The following is a 21,355-nucleotide window of genomic DNA, read 5'->3' on the forward strand; positions in this document are numbered from 1 at the left end:
CCATGTTGTTGCAAAGGTTTTGTGGTTGCACCCTCATCCAGACAGATGTTTCTTTGGGAACCCTGTATATATGGCACACAGACTGATTGTGCAGCAGCCTTCCTACCTGTGGAACGTATTGCAGGGAGATGTGTACTAAGTACATTCATTGTGCAGTTAAGTCAGACAAAAGAAAAGGTATATGCTATAATTCCAATTTGCACAATGTTTGAGATTTAGCCCCATGCGATTTCCAACGACCTTCTTTTTATTCCTTTAATTTTATTTTGAGCATATCTGTTTTTTTGTTGTGTTTTTAAAGCCATGTTTTCATTATTTCACATTAATGTACATTCCTTTTTATTAAATGTTATTGTTATTAACTGCATTTTGTAAAACTTCACAATAAATGTGTGTTATTCTAAAATGGTTGGTTAATTTTCCTTTATTTGTTCCATTCAATTCCTTAATTTAAATACTCTGTTTTTGTGACTATATGTTCGGGGTGTTTATTTTGTAGTGTTTTTATAAAAACTTTGATTAAGAGTCATAATTCTTAGTCCTGAAGTCCTCCCCTGCCACCCCTCCCTCTGAGAACAGACAACACCTTAGTGTCATTAACATATGAAAGGCCTTCTTCACACCTAACAGTCACCAGTCCTAGCACCCAGCAGTGTTTCAGCTGTATATTTCCGTGAAATTCCACGGATGCCTGTATATGTCCGCATATGTGAGGTTTCCGGGTGTATCTTGAAATATACTGTTCCGTGTTACTCTGATCCGCTTTTTCCCACATACGTCCGGTAAACCTCAAATTACACAGGAGTTTACCATGCCCGGATAATGCCGTATTCCAGGGTTTTCATGCAGTGATTGCAGCAAAAACCCTGTTTGCTCGAAGTTGTTAACACAATGCAAACTAAAATACCTAGAGTACAAAGGAAATCAAGTTGATTGTGTGCTTTCATTAGCCACTGCCGCTGGACCGTTCTGCTGGTACTACCCTCAGGCTGAATGTTTTAGCAAATGCAGGTGTTAGAAGATGGTGCCAGATCTTTGATCTCATTATGAAAGCAGGCCTACCTTCACTAAGAGGTCAAGCAGCATAAAAAACACCTTTGTTCAGGCTGTCCTCAAGTTTCTTATGTGAGGAACCATGACATCCGCAAGTTCTTACATCCTACCCTAAGTATCTCACAAGCACTAAATGTTAGTTCTGTTGAGGAAAATTGTACCGTTTCCTTTAGGAAATAAAAGTGTTGTATACAAAATACTTGAGTATCAGCTAGGGGTGTGCAATACTGAAAAGTATACTTAAAGGAAATGTATGTAGGAAATGTGTCGCAAGCAGCGAGGCGAGGGACCGTGAGAGCGGGCCGGAGGCGAGTGATAATGAGCGCCAGCTGCGCGCCTCACCGGTCTCGTCTCACGGCGGAGTGACGGGAGTATAAAAGGAGAAGCAGAAGACAGTGGAAGACGAGAGAGGACCAGGCCTGGATTTATGTTATCTACTTATTTTAAGTTGTTTAACGTTCACTGGTTCCCGTCTTTAACATCTACATACCTCGTTACAAAATGTATTTCAATTAATTATAAAATGGCCATATGTCACCACTAGACATTAAAAAATCATGTTAATAATTTCAAATACTTATATCACTGACAACAGTATTCTGGCCAGGATATTGTCATTTAAAAGTTGTTGCTGCAGCCCTCAACTGATGTTGATGTTGACATGTTGTGTTTGGGCCTGGTGCTCCACCCTTCACCTATTGACCAATCATAAAGTTAGTAGTGTTTCAGCATCCGGGTTGCCAGATCTGCTCTAGTTACCACAGCTCCAGCTACAAACGCTCCTGCAGCCAATCTGGCAACCTCGAGTCAGGGGGAGGGGGAGAGGGGATACACCGCTCTACAGACATTTGAAAGTGATTGCAGTACCAGTTTTGACCACAATCTTACATACACTTCCTTTAAGATATCAACAAAATCCATTTTTGTACTGTAGAAGTGGCACAGAAGCTGCATCTAAAGCATTATTTAGATGTATTTACAGTGCAATTACAATAGCATTAATGATACTATAATTTTAAAATAATATTTTGATTATTGAAATTTGAAAACTAAATAAATAAATGTGTCATTTCACTTCCGTTCATAAATCCTCTCCCGTGGCCTCATGGGATAGTTAAGTGTCCACTGACTGTGCATTTCAGAATCTCGCCGGGAGTTACAGTAGTAGGTCATTCAGGTACTTTTCGCCTACAGTTTTATGAATACTATGGTTTAAAACATACTACTCACCTACTATATGGACGGAACGGATCATTGAATAATTGATTAATTGAAAAACGTTGATTCATGCAGGAGTGAAACACCACAGTGTGTTGCTCTGTGACACACAACAGTTGAGTTTGTAACTAATTTTGTGGGCAAAAAAAGAGCCAAAACAAACAATATTATATATATATATATATATATATATATATATATATATATATATATATATATATATATATATATATATATATATATATATATATATATTATATATATATATATATATAATCTTTTTTTTATTTATTTTTTATTAATTTTATTTTTTTGTGCAAAGTGAGTGACATACTCGATAAAGTCAGCTTCCATAACATTAAAGGGGTAGTTGCATGCGATTTCACTTTTTTAACTTTAGTTAGTGTGTAATGTTGCTGCTCAAGCATCAGTATCTGCAAAGTTACAGCACTGAAAGTTCGATACAAACTGAGATATTGTCTTTTAAAGTTATGGCAGTTTATTGCCTACAAAAACGGCCGGTTTGGACTACAACGAGCTTCTTCCTGGGTTGGTGACATCATAAACCCTTGCTAGTCACCACAGATGTGACTTCTGCCCGTAATGGTAAGGGGCCTGGCGTTTCCAGACAACCTGTGCTTGGCACTTCAGCCAATAAAAATACAGGAAACTACATTTGGCCATCTGACCAATCTAAGACCATTGCGTTTTTCAGAGGGACTGGCTTCATAGAAGCAGGAAACAAACGAGCCGTTCAAAGGACAGCGGAGACAGCGGGGTAAAATATAAGAAAAATATGCTGTTTAAAAAAAGAAAGAAGAAGTATTAAGACATGTTATACTGCACCCCATAAACACAACCAAGCCTAGAAAAAAAACACACAGAACCACCCCTTTAAAACAACAATTATGATATAATCGTAGACACACCTTTAGTACCAGCCATCCTTATTGGACTCATTAGTCTTACAGTAAGATTGTCCTTTTTTGGCTTGTTCCAGCTGTCTGTTCATCTTTTTTATCTTCTAAAGGCACTTTAATAAGCAAGAGCTCAAGAGGATGGAGGTGCATGTCATGGTAACACTTTTATCAACCTGACACCTGTGACAAATGTGCTCGCAGCATGCCAGTCAGTGTTTCTGGGTAACTAAGGTAAAGCTTGGCAGTTGCCAAACACTCATTCACATATCTAAACATACATAAACTTACATACAAGGAAATTACACACAACTTTCTTCCTAAAGCAATTAGAAGGCACTTGATGGCATGAGCTGCACACCAGGATGTGTAAACAAATCAAATACATCCATTCTTTTCAGTCACGTCAATCCATTTGTAGACTAATTTGAACATTAGTAGGTCTCTAAAAACACACCAGAGTGAGGCATTGACTCCACAACCACAACCAGCCAATAATCCAGCACGAGATGGTGATTGATGGCTTATGTGCTCTGCTGAGGTTATGAAAAAAACAATAAAAAGAGGTTATAGCACAATAACCCTTAAGTCAACAGTTACCTCCAGCATTGATGACCACCCCATGAGATGTGTACGCGAAGGTCGGGTGACGTGTTCAGGGAAAATCCTGTTAGGAATTCTGACCTTGAGAATGGGAGTTGGGTAAATGTGAGGATCTGCTAACAGCTGTTCCTGATCTATTTGGGTACCTGGACATAGTACTATTCTATAGTAAAGGATATTTATTTTGAAGTGACACAGGCTTTGTTCCAAAACCTAGCAAGCTGCCTAAATGAGTAGCCTTTTTAAGACATCATATGCACCCGAAGGCTGTAACAAAATGTAGGCTAAACATTTTCTAAGCAACCTCTTCATAGGCAGCCGAGAATGAAAAACATATATTGGAGGGAACATTATAAATGTTGACTATAAAAATAAAGTCCTGGTTAAAAAAATGTATATATTTATATCACAAAATGGCATTGCAAATGTTAATTCAGTTAGCTTTAAAATATAAAGTAAAAATGTAATATTAATATAAATTAATAGAACTGTTTTCTATTTTACTATATTTCAAATTGTATTTATTCCTGCGATAAAGCTCAATTTTCAGCTGCACTAATCTAGTCTTCAGTGTCACATGATTCTTCAGAGATCATTCTAATATGCTAATTTGCAGAGGAAAATGATTGATTTTCAAAAATAAATTGTAAAAAATTCTGACTAACAGTAGCATGCATTCTATTTTTTACTTAAAGCTGCTGTCTGTAACTTGTTTTGTGTTCAAGATTTACAAAAACTATATAAAAGAGAATGTACAACATCAATCCATTCTCCAAATCGTGTTTGTCTACCCTGAATAATTATGGTACACTTATAATATGTGTTTATATTGGGATTATTTCAGGCCAGACTGGTAGGTACCGCTGTGAGGAGCACAGTCCCTGCGTCACTCGCCATAAACATAAACAGAGAGAAGTAGCTCCGGCTACAATGTTCTTCTAGCCTAGAAATCTAGATGAACCTTAGCATCCAGAGTGTAGTCTAGCAATTCTCAATACAAAAATCAAACTCTGGTCAGGCCAATCACATCGTGTATAGAGTCGGTAGGCGGGCTTAAAGGGTTAGTTCACCCAAAAATGAAATTAATGTCATTAATGACTCCCCCTAATGTCGTTCCACACCCGTAAGACCTTCGTTCATCATCGGAACACAGTTTTAGATAGTTTATATTTTAGTCCCAGAGCATATGCAGTCAATGCCCACTTTTCTTCAAGTCGCCCCTCGGATTGAGCCCTGTCAATGGTGAGTTTCCAGACCAAACATCTTGATGTGGGTCTGGCTTGTCAGGCTAATGTTCTTCCGCAAGACGCATGCAGTTCTGTTTAGTATAGCTATAGTGTTAATGTAAATAAATGTACTAATTCTGTTAAATGTGTCTTGTTTGGAATCTTTAGAGGAAAACAAATGTTCATTCAGTGTATAAAACTAAGATGCATCTAACATCAGGCTTATTAGATGCATCGCATCATTTGATTATCAAAATGCTAAAATCAAACTGTTTTAAAATCAATAAGTCTCCTGGACACTATTGCTTTATACAACAAGGACATTATGTTTAAAATTGGTCACTTTTTAAGATTCCAATTTAGAAAGGATGCTAGTAAAGCAGTTTTGGAACGGAGCAATAATCTTTTCACCAAAACAAACAAACGAAACAATAATAATTAGCTCACATTGGCCTGTTGAGGCAAAGTCTCTACAATTGAGATATATTTATGAGGGCACACTGTACACATTGTTGCAATACTTCACAGTTAATCACGTTAAAATATTTCCATTTCTGAAATATGTCTGAGTTTGGAAGCAGCCCAAGATAATTCTTCCTTCCACTGTTATATTTACTCTAGTCTGTGACCCTACCTCGTCTGCTCTCGACCTCCTTAACAGTTAACGTTTCTTATCATCCTCCCCTATAAGCACCAACACTGCCACATTTGACTCAAGCATGGCTCGGCACTGACCAAACCTCTTCTGTTTCTAATCACACCCCTTAACGCCACTCCACCTCGGCTAACTCTTAACCCTGCCTCCTCCACCTCTAATACCAACTATAAAAGTCCCCATCCTGATTCCACAGCATCTGCCTGTGGGAAAAGTCCAGCCTTGGCTCAGCAGGAAGCCCAGGATTTACCGCTAAGCATTTAATGGTCCTAAAATCCATAACTCACACTTGTCTATACCACCCAAAATGGAGTGGGAGGTCGAGAGGCAGAAAATATAACCCCCTTTTCAACTTTATTATACTCAAAGTCAACATGAAACTGCATTTGCAACCGATTTTATTAACTTCCTTCCTTTTATTAACCTTTTTTAAACTTCCTTAAGTTAAACAGAATATTCAAAGAGAAAACAATGTGGGTGAGACTTGATTTGATAAAATAACACAGTGTAAGGCTTTTGCATGATCTTTTTTTTTTTTCAGTGCACACTCTTTTTGAAAAGAAATTAAGCTACATGCGTAAAATTTTACACAACAAAACAACAGGTATGGGAATATCATGTTAATAGAGGATTGCAGCGATGATGTATTTTTTTATCTTGTAAAATAAAACATGAAAGTATCTTGAGCTTATGTTAACCACAGACCTTATTTAAGTTATTTAACCAAAATACTATTTAAAAAAAACATTGACTCTGGGTCGATGGAATCGGAAGTGCTAAAAAACTCGTTTCTTGTTTTGTTTTTTTACCTACAAAAATGCACCAACACAACTTGTTAGCAACCACATTTTTTTCAAGAAAAGTAAAAGCTTAAAAAAAAAACATGACGTAGGCATATAGGTGTGAGCCATTCACTGCCATTATAAAGCTTGGTAGAGACAGGACATTTTTAATATAACTCCGATTGTATTCGTCTGAAAGAATAATGTCATATAAAACTACGATAAGTGTGAGTAAATCATAGGCTAATTTTAATTTTTAGGTGAACTATCCCTTTAAATGAAATGGTTGTCATGACAATATAATTCTATCACATTATTGTGGCAGTTTTTGTGATTTTGAAATGAAAATCATCAACAGGTTTTGGCCTACAAAAATATGCAATCTCTGCAGCACTCTGTGGTTTTAATACATTGTAAATCTGAATAAAAATGTCTCATTGTTGTACAGAGCAATGATCAGATCTGCAATTTTGCAATTATTTTGAGTCAATGCTTGGATTTAGAAGCTTAGCACAACATACACAATATGATAATTGTATTGAAAATCTATTTGATAAGAAACCATCTGGTAAAAACATAAAATGTAAATCACCCACTCTAAACAGGATCAACAGAAATCCAGAATGAAGAGTGGATGTGAAGAATCATCTTGTTTGTTATCATGCTTGTTTGTTATCATGCATCTTGTTTGTTATCATGCCCATGAGGAGAAGAACTTGTTATAAAATATAATTTTATTTGATTCCCAGTCATTCTAAACAGTCATGATCTCCACCTCCTCCACAATCAAATTTAATTTTGATTATGTTATTCTATTATTGATATAAAATGAAAATGCACAAGCTAACAGATGCCATGAAATCGAAAAACACTGAGGTGAACTGCTGCTGCATAGCTACCTTATGCAAATCCAAAAGCTACCTAAAGCGCTTCAGTGCAAAGATTGAAATACTTACAGAATGATAAGCAGTAAAGGTGAGAGAACACACTGTTTCCTGTATTTACAAAGCAAGCCTCCTTCAGGAAGTGCCTCAGTGCTGGGTAAGCATTCCTCATGACTGAATAAAACCCTGCGAGTGTAGAGACGTATAGGAACAGCATGCTGCAGGCCCACTGCAAATGCAGAGCAAACGGAAACTAAGACTGTAAGAGCAAAAAATATTAAATTATACGGTGCCAGGGTTCAAAAAATGATCTAAAAAATTGGCAAAGACATTAATCTTATCAGCCTGGTATTTGGGTGTAAGTTACAAAAACACTGCTAGTGCAAAAGCATTGACAATTTTCAAACCTCCCGTTTATCATTGGTCCAAACAGGTACGTTTGTGAGATCCAAGTCAAGTCGTAAGAATTTGGGTCCAAGTCCAAGTCAAGTCTTAAGTCTGTGGGACCAAGTCCAAGTCAAGTCTCAAGTCTGTGGGTCCAAGTCCAAGTCAAGTCTCAAGTCTGTGGGTCCAAGTCCAAGTCAAGTCTCAAGTCTGTGGGTCCAAGTCAAGGCTCAAGTATTTGGGTCCAAGTCCAAGTCAAGTCTCAAGTCTGTGGGTCCAAGTCAAGGCTCGAGTATTTGGGTCCAAGTCCAAGTCAAGTCTCAAGTCTGTGGGTCCAAGTCCAAGTCAAGTCTCAAGTCTGTGGGTCCAAGTCCAAGTCAAGTCTCAAGTCTGTGGGTCCAAGTCAAGGCTCAAGTATTTGGATCCAAGTCCAAGTCAAGTCTCAAGTCTGTGGGTCCAAGTCAAGGCTCAAGTATTTACGTCCAAGTCAAGGCTCAAGTATTTGGGTCCAATCCAAGTCAAGTCTCAAGTCTGTGGATCCAAGTTAAGGCTCAAGTCTTTGGGTCCAAGTCAAGTCTCAAGTCTTTGGTTTCAAGTCCAAGGCAAGTCTCAAGTCTGTGGGACCAAGTCCAAGTCAAGGCTCAAGTATTTGGGTCCAAGTCCAAGTCAAGTCTCAAGTCTGTGGATCCAAGTCAAGGCTCAAGTATTTGGGTCCAAGTCCAAGTCAAGTCTCAAGTCTGTGGGTCCAAGTCAAGGCTCAAGTATTTGCGTCCAAGTCCAAGTCAAGGCTCAAGTATTTGGGTCCAATCCAAGTCAAGTCTCAAGTCTTTGGTTTCAAGTCCAAGTCAAGTCTCAAGTCTGTGGGTCCAAGTCCAAGTCAAGGCTCAAGTCTTTGGGTCCAAGTCCAAGTCAAGGCTCAAGTCTTTGGGTCCAAGTCCAAGTCAAGGCTCAAGTCTTTGGGTCCAAGTCCAAGTCAAGGCTCAAGTCTTTGGGTCCAAGTCCAAGTCAAGGCTCAAGTCTTTGGGTCCAAGTCCAAATCAATTTGTGAGAATTTGGGTCCAAGTCAAGGCTCAAGTCTTTGGTTCCAAGTCCAAGTCAAGTCTAAAGCCCGGGATTCACTGCACGACTTTAGCAATCCTGTGAGATCATTACAAATCACACTCTGCAACATGGATGGCAAATCTTTCTTCTGGGATAGCTTAAAATCGTGCAGTGTATCCTAGGCTTTAGTCATTTCATTCATCATTTACTCACCCTCATATATCAATCTTTTTGAGACAGCGAAAGTGGATGGTGATTTATACTGATCCAATGATAATAAATCATGTTAAAATCATAAATTATAATAAACATTAAAACCATAAAAGTAGCATTGGGTGCTATATTGAAGTTCTTTGTTGGAAAACTTGCTGTGGATTATTGCTATTTTTATTTAAATCCACAGCATTTTTTTTATAAAAGTGTGACAGGAAATCGGACAAGAGAGAACAATTATCAGTATACAACAACTGACAGCTATTATACGATATCAGAAGACTTGGATTAATCTTAAGGACTAATTTAATGATATTTGTATGGTACTTTTGTGTCCTTTTCGGAGCTTAATGGCATAAATCATCATTCATTTCTGCTAAACGTCTTTTTTTTTTGCATTTAAAGGCATGGAACTGAGTCAATAATGATACAGTAATTTTTGGTTGAACTATTCCTTTAAAGGTCCTGTACTAAGTATAATGCCACTCTCTCCATCAAAAGCTGACTGGGCCATTAATGTCTCATGAAATATGTGCCAGGGCTTAGTGTCAAGAGCCAATCTGCTATGTCAGAGAGTGAGAGCAAATGAGAGAGGGTCCCGTCCAAAAGATTAGCAGTGCAAAAACCAGTGAGACTGTTTACAGCTGGTCAGAGTGAATGGCCACACAGTAACTGTGTATGAATGAGCCTTTCAGTTCTAACTTGACCCACTGAAGAGAGAGAGAGAGAGAGAGAGAGAGAGAGAGAGAGAGAGAGAGAGAGAGAGAGAGAGAGAGAGAGAGAGAGAGAGAGAGAGAGAGAGAGAGAATTCATGATGAGCAGTATATGTCAAAACATAGAGATAAGAGCTCTTTACCCTTTCACACAAATGATGTCAAGGCTCAGACAGATTCTGAGTAAAATCTGGAGAGTAGATTCCAGCATTTATACATCTTCAGTAAAAAAAGAAGAAGAATGAATTGATGTTTGACGAACAAAGTTGTCTAAAATTCAATGTTTGGGTTACATTTAAACTCACACATAACTGTTACGGCTGCACTATTAATAATTAAATTGAAAATCATTATTATTTTGGTCAAAAATCACGATGAATCCTTTGAAACCGTCTTTGGTGCACAGGGAGAAAATACTCAGCAATGGTGTTGTCTGATGAATTTGCACATGGTTTGTCTTAAAGGGGGGGTGAAATGCTGTTTCATGCATACTGATCTTTTTACACTGTTAAAGACTTGGAATCCCATACTAAACATAGACAAAGTTTCAAAAGTTAAGGTGGACGTTTGATGGGAGTATTTCTTTGTCAAAAATACTACTTCCGGTTAGTCATAAGTTTCGGCAAGTTTTTTGAGATCATGCGTCCCCTTTGACGTTAATGGGGGCGGAATTTCCTTGTATGGGCCTTACGGACAATTCTACCGGAAGCGCGTGAGAGAGAGCGAGGGAGAGAGCGAAAGCAACAGCCTACGCCCATCAAAGCGCTGGCTTGTAGGATGCTGGACAGATGGTCACCAAAAAAGTGCGTTTTTGGTTGCCAGACCAAGACAGTCCTGCACAGATTCCCCAAAACCCCGCGTTAAGGCAACAGTGGATGTAATTTGCTTTTCCGGATCAGCAACTGAGTTGCGCGAATGTTTATATCTGTTCGCTGCATTTCGGTGCCGACTGTTTCATAAACAAGGCCCAGCTCGACACTGGATTTTCCCAATCGCCTAATGCTGAAGGATGGAGCAGTCCCAACGTTAGAAGGGTGAGTGAGACTGCTTCAAATGTCTGTGTTTTTTTTAGTCCGCTTACTGTCTACACAAACCACGCGTAAACACACAAACACACGTGCACAACTGCACTTCCCACATGTACACCTTCAAAGACAAAAATACGACGATATAATTCAAGTATAAATATGTAAATAACACAAGTCGCTAAGCATATTATATAGTTAGTGTATAACTTGTAACTTACCACATACAGACGTCCTGCTCTAGTCGTTTTTGCTGCTGCTCCTGTTCAACTGCAGCCTCTGGGTCTGATTCCGGATCATAGATGTATGGCTGTATCTGATTAAAAGCCATATTTTTATTTTGAATAAAGTTTTTTTCCCGCTGTTAGGGATGACGCACTCGACTCAACACACAGCGCGCTGCTGCACACGTCATTATTTAGCTCTGCTCACACGACACGCCCCCACCCGCTCGGCTTTTTTCGGAAAGACTCGGAACAGCGCATCTTTCTTATATAATTATAAAAAAAATAAAGACTTTTCGGAGATATGCAGGATGCAATGCTACTCTATAGGTACTCAAGATTGACATGACACTGACTGAAACTGAGTGTTTCACCCCCCCTTTAAATCTTATTATAAACACAACACATAGAAATAATCAACATTAAAAATGTGATTTTCCCCACAAGGCGTCTTTAAATCCAACAGCTTTCACATATTTCGCTATACATTAGGAGTTATCCACTTGGCACTATCCACAAAGTCACGGTTTACACCATGCATGAGTTTCAAGATGTAAATCAATATTTGGGATTCAATCATTTATTGCAGGACGATTATCCTGCACTCCGAGTTTGACCATATTTATGTGCTGCACTGATTTAAGGGTTTATCTGTAAAACTGTCATTAAAAGCAGCTGCGTATTTATGACCCTGCATGGACTAATAATTCAAAACATTAACACCCTATGAACATCAGTAAATATTGTGAAGCTGTAGAACACATGAAAGCTAAATAAAACCAAAGGATTTTGCCTCATCATTGATGCCTTTTGAGTACAAAGCAGCCAAAACCTGTCAAACTTTATGAAGAGATCTTGAGTACCTCACAATTATATCATTTTTTTCTTACCTAGAAACCTTGTAAAGTCACCCTTCCATGACACTATGTGTAACACTTTTCTTACTGGTGTCAAATATATAACTTGCCATTTTTAATAATTATATAATAATCTTTATTTTTTGGTGTAAATATTTTGTGGGACTCTGTAGCCTTCTTGTTAAAGAAGAAATATAGACGTACTTGAAACACACACTCAAACATCCACAAACTATTCCCGGCACACAGCAATGAGGCTGTCTAGAGCCTGATCTTTGTCTCTGCTTTAGGTGTCAGCTGTTCAAACAGGCTGAAGCTGCAGCCGTAGTGTCTCTGGACCCACAATACGACAGCACTGAGAAACCAAAGCTCTCGTACTGCTGCCTGACACATCCACGGAAAACTTCACACCAGGCCCAACACAGCACAGCACGCTCATTTAAATATGCACACGCAAACTCGGTCTCAGAGCCTGTTGAGTGCTAGGCAGAAATGACATGTGAGTTAAAGCTGTTGTTTTTCTGACTGTTCACATGTGTTGATGAACACATCTCTACTGACAAATAACTGTTTACCATACTGGCTCTGTTCCGAGCTAGTGCACATTTAAGGCATCGTAAACACGCTCCCAACACAGTGGCTGATCCAAAAGGTAGGCGGCATAACATACCTCATTTGTTTGCAATGAAAAAGCAACCGAAAAAGGTTCAAATTCAATCCATTATCATTCCTCCTCTCACTACCATATAATTTCCGGCCATCTCTCTATGGTATCTGTCAATAACAAGTGCTGAAAACTTTCCCCCAAAAATTTTTTAACTTCACAATGCGATAGAAAGAGCATATTGTTATGCATTTCCTGTCTCTGAAAGGCAGAGACAACAAAAGGCTCATTTGTTAGTCCGCCTACAATACAACCCTTCAGTAGAGTTTACGAATCTGTAAATTGGGAATAAAAAAAAAGCAAATCATATGGAAAGCGAAGCGAACACTTAAAATAGAAGAGATGGTGACACTGAAAAATAGAGCACAAGTGGCTTCAATTGAAAGCTTGAGAATATCAATACCATTGAAAACAGAATCCAATAAAAAGCAATCAGGCACAGGGTTAGTGCAACATCTGCTTGTCATAATCATGCTATAAGCCAAGCAAGATCTGCTATTTCAAAATCTACTCTGGCCCATAATTGTTGACTATGTGCTCATTTAACCTCTGTGCTTCTGCTTAAATGTTGCATTTCTCAGGAAGAGGAAGTACATGCCTTCGGACCCAAAATAATAAAGGTTGTTCAGCTGAGATAAAGCATTAGGTACTGATTTATTCAAACAAATGAATTTAAGAGCTTAATGGACATCCTATCTGAAAAAAGCCAAGTCTGGTTTACATTGTATGCAGTTTGGTTTTTAGAGGTTTAACGATTCTGCTGAAACAGAATAGAGCAAATAAAATCTAAAGTTGACAAAGGAGCTATATAGTTGGTCCTATATTTTAAGATCTGCGTAAGGCCTTTACGCAGATAAAGATGCAGTTAACCATGAAGTTCTCCTTTCTAAATTGTCTAACTTCCAGTCTTCATCTTACGCTCTTGCGTGGATATCTTCATACTTATCAAATAGAGAACAATGTGAAAAAAATGAAAGGGGTTAAGTCGTATTGCATTATACAATGGGTGTACCCCAAGGATCAGTGTTGGGTCCCTTATTATTCAGTTTTTATGTTATTGATCTCCCGCATCAGTGTGATAGGATACAAGAGCAAATGTATCCGGATGACACTTATTTTTACACACACTGATAAAAACAACTTGTAAGATTTACTTGATAAAATCTTTGTAACAATTTGCACTCAGTTTTTCTAAGTAAAATTTACTGCTGCGATATCAAGTACAACTTACTTGCCAATATCAAGTAAAATGTACTTAACTATAAATGTAACATTTGCAAAGACATTAAGTAAATGTTACTTAATTATATTTAACTTAGCATGTTGTATTTATTAAAAGTAATCAAGTAAATTTAATTTTAAAAGGAGCATAACTATTGTGAAAATTTTATAAATCTGTATTATTTACTCTTATGAAGTAATTAAGTAGATTTTATAATGTTTGTCCATTTGACATTTTGAATTACTTAGTTGAATTAATTTATATTACTCACTATTATTATGTAAATGTTGCTATTTTAAACCAAATAAATGTAATAATGTTCTCTGCATCAAATACATTTATCACAAATCACACATAAATACAATAAAGTTGAACAGTTTATTATGTCAAAATTTACAATTAACCATTAAATCAGTAATGTTCACATTAACTGATTAAGTAGTTAAGGTACATTCATTATAATTTACAATAACTGTAGAATTAACCATGTATGGTTCAACTAAACATCAGCAGCCAACAGTGGCATAACTAACATTAAAGGGTTAGTTCAGCCAAATATGAAATGTATCACATTTGAGTCCAAAAATAACAAAAACTACGACTTTATTCAGCATTGTCTTCTCTTCTGTGCTTGTGTTCAATCCTCAAATAAAGATTCAAACGGTGAAGAGAAGCCAATGCTGAATAAAGTCGTAGTTTTTGTTATTTTTGGACCCAAATGTATTTTGGATGCTTCAAGAGACTCTAATTAACCCACTGATGTCTCATATGGACTACTGTGATGATGTTTTTATTCCCTTTCTGGACATGGACAGTATAGTGTGCATACACTTGCATACGCTCTCGGACTAAATATAAAATATCTTAAACTGTGTGTGAAGATGAACGGAGGTCTTACGGGTGGGGAGCGACATTAGGGAGAGGAGTTAATGACAGACATTTCATTTTTGACTGAACTGAACTAACTTAACCCTTTAATGACGAGCACATGCATAGTCCAGCTGAAACAGAATGGTCACTTTTCCTTAATGCTCATTCATCGACTGGATCCTCTCAATCAGCCCCATGGACGACCATCTTAAGGATATGTTCAGCAGCAACACTGCGACTGTCCTCCTGCATACAGTTTGTAAGAAAGAAAGAACACAATTCCATTTAAGAAATAGAATTACATTTATAACATTACATTTTATTTTCATTAAAATGGTGACCGGACCTTCATGTCGTTAGCTCACTAAAATAGAATTGCTGACATTCATGCACTTGTTGCTAACGTTATACATCAATGCTTATTTGGTATCAGAGTTCACCTGCCATCCAAACTTTCCTTCTTTAGTGCAGAGTGCACACTAACTTATGCTTTGATATAATAATTGCTGTGAAATTTTCAGTGGATATAAAAGCAACTAACTTAGACACTTTTAAAAAATGCTAACATTAGCTAGAGGACACACACACAGGCAGCCAGCACTTAATCACGGCCAGCTAACATTAAATTATTTTGAAGTTAACCAGACAGGGTGACTTTTTCTACAAGAACGTGGCTAACTACATTTAATCCCCTCTATCTTTGACTAAACACCAGTCTCAACTTTATAGAAGTGGATAATGCTTTAGCTTTAGCTACCGTTATTGTGATTAAAACTCACTTTTAGTCAATTTTAAACTGTAACGTCTATGCAATAATCAAACCATCAAAACGAAGTACATCGTTATCACAAATCTAAAATAGAAAGGTCAGAACTTACCGAGAATAAGTCAGCCATGTAAAAGCGACATCCCAAACCGACCGTCTCTGCCACTGAACCGGGATCTTTTTGAGCAACAACAAAAACGGGGGGCGGGCAGATTCAAACACACTTTGCTTTTCAGATTAAAATTTACTTAGTATTTTTAGGTGAATGTGCTGTGACTATAAAGCATTAAATACTATTTGTAAATATATGGTAAAATGTACTCTTTCTTCTCAGTTAATTTATTACATTAATAAATTGTGTAAATTTTACATAAGATATATAGTTCCAACTTAATCTTGATTTTACTATGTATAAATTACATGAATTAATGTAATAGATTTTACAATACCACAAAGTCATTTTTTTCAGTGCATGCGAAAACCGCAGAGCTAGCAGCTAAAAAGTTAAAGCAGCTGAAAATGTTGCTATGTAAAGAACTGCACAGTGGCTGGAGTGCACAGTGCAAACGTGTCTTCGCTTGAATATTGGTAAAACAAAAGGAATGTTTATCTTAAAAACAAAAGTTCAATCTCCTGTTGACATTTTTATAAATGGTGAAAAGTTCAGTTATCTTGCTGTAATATTGGGCTCAAATATACTAATTGAGTTCAATTATCTTAGTGTAATATTGGGCTCAAATCTTAGCTTTAAAAAAACATGTAAAGAAAATGGTAAGGAATGTTAAAGGTCCCATTCTTCACGTGTTTTTGAAGCTTTGATTATGTTTACAGTGTGCAATATAACATGAGTTCATGTTTCGTGTGTAAAAAAAAAACAGTATTTTTTACACAATTTACTTATCTCTACATCGCTGTTTTCTGTCCTAAAAACGGCCTGATGATTTCCTTGTTCTATGAAGTCCCTCATTCAGAAATACGTAACAAGTTCTGATCCCCGTGTTGTGATTGGACAGCAGCTTAGCGCACTTTGCCCGGAAAGGTCCCACCTCTTACCATAACGGGGAGATGCAAGCGCTGAATGCGCGCTCTTCTCCACGTGGGAGAGCAACAAGGCCACGTCCCCTATTTTGCATATTCTTGTGGGCGGAGGGTTAGTCAACAAACGGTTCTAGTGACATCATTAAAGCAGGAAGTGCAGGGATGTAGTCTAAACAGGTATTATTTATGCTCAAGCAGCAACCTCCCGCGATCTCTCTTGAAGCCAATATGTCAGTAATGTAATTGCCTGGTACAAATTGTGGTTTTGGTCTATACGGCTAATTTTGATCTTCATGACAACTCTGAGGGGGGTTCATTTTTTTATAACTCATTCGTTTACGTTATATAAAGCCTTAAAGTTTTGCATAATTAAGGGCGTGATTACTTTGAGTGACAGGTGGACAATCACTTATCCGCCATCTATACTCATTGCGTCACACAAGCTCCGCCCACATCCAGCCTTTTTGCCCATTTTCTGTTATCCTGGAGTGACACGCGTTGACTCGCAAGATGGCAACGGCCAGCACGGCCCCACTTTAAGCTTCAGAACGGCTTATCGGAATCTTATGGATGACGTCACGGACACTACGTCCATATTTTTTTACAGTCTATGTTTATGCTCTAACAGCAACATTACACACTAACTAAAGTTTGAAAGATGGGATTGCGAAGAACAAGACCTTTGTCTAAAATTTGCTAAATCATATTTAAAGTGTCTCTATCAATGTAGCCAAGACTTTTATGCATCATGCTACAATTTTTTACATGTTGAGCTCAAACTGAACTGTGGTTAAGCCTTTAAAATCCCTATATAAACAGACTTTACATTTTTTTTGAATTTTAACATTGAATTTTTGGTTCAAATTTGTGTAAGGTTTATAAAATGTTAAATGGCCTGGCTCCTTCTGTACTCTGCGACTTTGTTAGTTTTCGTCCTAATTCTGTGAGCTCTACCAGATCCTCTGCAAGTAATTGTGTTGTTCCTTTTCGTCGTTCTGCTTTTGTACTAAGAACCTGCTTCCAAAGTGCACCAAACTATCTAATAATACAAGGGTTGAAACTTGAAAGCACTGTGGTTTAACTAGAACCAAAAGTTTAAGTTCGGATGGATGGATGGATGGATGGATGGATGGATGGATGGATGGATGGATGGATGGATGGATGGATGGATGGATGGATGGATGGATGGATGGATGGATGGATGGATGGATGGATGGATGGATGGATGGATGGATGGATGGATGGATGGATGGATGGATGGAGATGAGTTTGAAGATTTCAGATGAATGGATAGATAGACAGAAGTTTGAAGGTGATGGATAGATGGATGGATGATGGATAGATAGATATGAAAGAACTTACAACTTCTCTTTACCACAATTTTCATCACACAAAGCTATGCAAATGCTCACAAATTATCCTTTTGTGTTGCATGGACAAAATGGGTGACATGGTGAGTAAATAATGGCATAAACGTTAACACAAGAAAACGTTAAGTGTGAATATTCACAATGTGCTGGCCTAGCAAATCACATCTACATTTGAGTATTTGATGAAATATATTTCTGGCCTAATACTACACTCATAAAACACTGATAGAACTCTATACGCCGATTCAGCCAAGGCCTTGTGAGTTGTATCACTTCATCAGGCTGAACAAAAGGTAAAATTAAATTCGTCTGCCCACCAAATCCCACATCTAACACAACTGACCCAGCAAAAGCCCTTTCATGAGAAAGTGACGGCATCGAGATGTGTATGTGTGCGCGAGCGTGTCCAGCAGGAGGAGCGTACTGCCAGAGGGAGGTGAAAGAGCAGAGCCGCTCTTTAATAGGAAAAGCAGGAAAATAGGAGATGTGGGAAAAGAGTAGTGAAAACACCTGTTAGACTCTGCTTCACTTTCAGTGCTGAAACTCACAGCTTCTTAAAGAGTCCCAGCGGCGGCTCCCACGCGTGCATAAATCAAGCCGAACTGTTTAGCCCATAGAATAAATATTATTCTGAAAGATTACTGCAAAGAGCTTTAATGGAGACTCTGGATAAATGCACATCAAATTTCAATTTAGACTCCACCAGAAACCTGTTCCCTCCCAGATGGATGGCTCCAATCACCTGCTTCACTCAGCAAAACGCAAACGATAAATTCTGACGTGGTAGAAATGGCGCAAAAGACAGCGCTAGGGAATGAATGACACCAGCCAAATGGTGTGTGCATGGAAAAGCCGCTCGATGTGTCCGCCTGTAACTCTATCCCAGAGTGCCTTGCTACACTAATGCCAGAGCGCTACCTGCTCTCTCCTCCGTCTTTCCACTTGCATTTCATTTAGCCACGGCAGTCTCCCACAAAGGAAGGACTTGGGTTTCAGCTGTCGTTATTCATGTACCGTCGCGTAGGACAAAGAGATTTGGCCACTTTAGGTGGCAGCTTTGCGGTGTAAATGGCTGTTATCGAGTGGCCCTATTGCAATGGATTAGGCTGGCATCCACATTCATGCCAGATCTTCCATTAACATCCACATCAGCACTCTATATATAACCTGTTTCTAACAAAAAAGAAGAAGCCAACATTCGATGATTGGGATGGAGATTGTGGCTATAATTTGACTTGAGAGGCTGGACGAGAGTGCTGATTTGAGCTTGTCTCTTGCCGAGACATTTGACTGGAATATTTGAGTTCATCTTTAAAGTATTGAGTATTCAACGTTCCCTCTCAAACAACACAAACCATATGTCTATATGGGCTTTTTAATGGCTGATGCAGATATGATACCCAAAGCCACCCCCAGCTGATGGCCGATATACAAGCTATTTGTTTTAAATGACAGATACACTACCGTTTAAAAGTAGGTCAGTAAGATTTTTAAAGAAATGTGTCATTTTTAGTCAGAAAGAAAGCTTTAAAGTGATCAAAAGTGACAGTAAAGTTTTTTTTTTTTTACAATTCACTTTCTATCCATCAGAAATTTCTCGAAAAAAGTACAGTTTCCACAGAAATATTTAGCAGCAGAACTGTTTTTAACATTGATAATAATAATACAATTTTCTTGAGCTGCAAATCATCATATTAGAATGATTTCTGAAGGATAGAAATAAATTACATTTTAAAATATATTCAGATAGAAAACTTTAAATTGTCCTTTTATTTTACAACATTACTGTTTTGTTAAATAAGTGTATTTATTACTGTATTTTTGATCAAATAAATGCAACCTTGTTGGACATCTCACCGACCTCATTCTTTAGTACATATAAAAAATTATGAAAATAGCTACATTTAACATTATTATTCATGAACTATTTTAAAATGCTGGAAATCACAAAATGGTCAAATATGAAATGGATTTGTCATTAAAATTCACTAGTGTGATTTCTAACGCACGGGGTGCACAATTATAAGTATACACTCAAATATCAAAAGTATAAAAGTCTGTACACATTCAAATCTTCGTGCACTCTATTGCTAGCCTGACAAGCCAAACCCACATCAAAATGTTTGGTCTGGAAACTCACCATTGACAGCTCAATCCGAGGGGCGGGATAAACGGTTGTCTTTAAAACTCCCTCTGCACGCGATAGGATAGAGCTACACCAACCAGAGCAACGACGGTGAAGCAGAGCTAGTTGATAGATTAAGCATCGGCCATATCCGGTCAGCAAAACTCTGAACACATCTTCCCTTTTTAAGAATGACTTCAGTGCCGTTCTTTGTTCTTTTCTCAGAGAAAAGCTTAACTCCAAGTCTTCCTGAGTTGCGTTCAAAGCTGATTCGAAAGGTCACCGTTTGCCAGCTTCTGTGTTTACTAGTAGCAAACAAGCGCAACTCAGCTGCCATCATGTTAAGCCCCGCCCACCGACTCTATACACGATGTGATTGGCCCGACCAGAGTTTGGCTTTTACAGCTCAGAAGTGTATTGAGAGTTGCTAGACGACAGTCGCAGCAGATTAGATTTGCTGCCGCTAGGGTGCGTCTAGATTTCTAGGCTCCTCTATTGCCAGTTCTTTCATAGTAATTTGTTACAATAAAACACTTAACTTTTACTCCAATATCAACATAATTTTCTGTCGGGGGACAACATAATATTACAAATGATCAAATCAGGCTACATTGTAGTTTCAGAAATGGCAGAATGCCCATAAACCCTTGTGTGTGTGTATAGTGTGATGTCACCATTATGATGATAAGCCAATGTAAAACTGTGCAATCAACTTTACATCTGAATACAACTTGCAATATGCACTATATGTGGCAATATAGCACATTAGAGAGGACAAATGAGTTTTTAAACAAAACTGTCAGCTAAGCAATGCTGCAACATCACAGTAATAACCCAGTCTTGCTTGCTGTAAAGTCACGGTAGAGTGTTGGAATAGAAAATGAGCTATATGAAATGTAATTGTAGAGCCAGTGCTGTACAAATGACAGGTAGAGCAGCTAGCAGCCAAGTAGAATGCAATGTAGAGAAAATGTGATTGATCGTTTTCACTGATCGAGTGATAACTAACTCAACAAAAAACAATATTTGACCTTTATCATACCTGACCAGTGGATGACATCAGTGTCCACATGAAGCTGATCTGACACATGGACAAAACCCAAAACTCCATCTTTAAAATCCTGTTCCAGAGCTGGCTGGTGAATGATGTCAGTCAGATATCAGCCTGGAGAGAGAGAGAAGCGTAAAGCACAGACCATCATACACCCAAGAGCTGCTGCTGTAAGAATGATGCTTGATTTTTTACCACTGAGGAGACTGTTGATTCTAGATTGAAAGTGCCAGGCAGGGGTACTCCTGATTGGCTTAATTACCCTGTCTAGGCTGGCATGAGGTTTTTGACAGTGAAAAAAACAGCCTCTTTCTCAGGTATTCCCCATGCATAATGCAACAGCAGTAGGAATGCAGTGCAATAGGTTTCTGTGCATCATTTCTGAGCAGCAGTGAATGTCTTATGTACCCATGTTCACATGACACAGCTTTATTTGATCAGATTAATGTCTGAG

General features: G+C 38.1%; 1 protein-coding gene across 1 annotated transcript in view; it reads right to left on the reverse strand.

Moving 5' to 3' along the window:
• adamtsl3 (ADAMTS-like 3) overlaps positions 1 to 21,355 on the reverse strand; it is a 244,317-nt gene that overhangs the window by 222,539 nt on the left and 423 nt on the right. The window contains exon 2 of the mRNA XM_067445136.1: positions 20,893 to 21,015. Coding sequence (XP_067301237.1) covers positions 20,893 to 20,961 — 69 coding nt within the window. The 5' untranslated portion in view covers positions 20,962 to 21,015. The remainder of the gene's footprint in view (positions 1 to 20,892; positions 21,016 to 21,355) is intronic.

The sequence above is a fragment of the Pseudorasbora parva genome, chromosome 1, assembly GCF_024679245.1.
Source record: "Pseudorasbora parva isolate DD20220531a chromosome 1, ASM2467924v1, whole genome shotgun sequence".
Classification (NCBI taxonomy): Eukaryota; Metazoa; Chordata; class Actinopteri; order Cypriniformes; family Gobionidae; genus Pseudorasbora; species Pseudorasbora parva.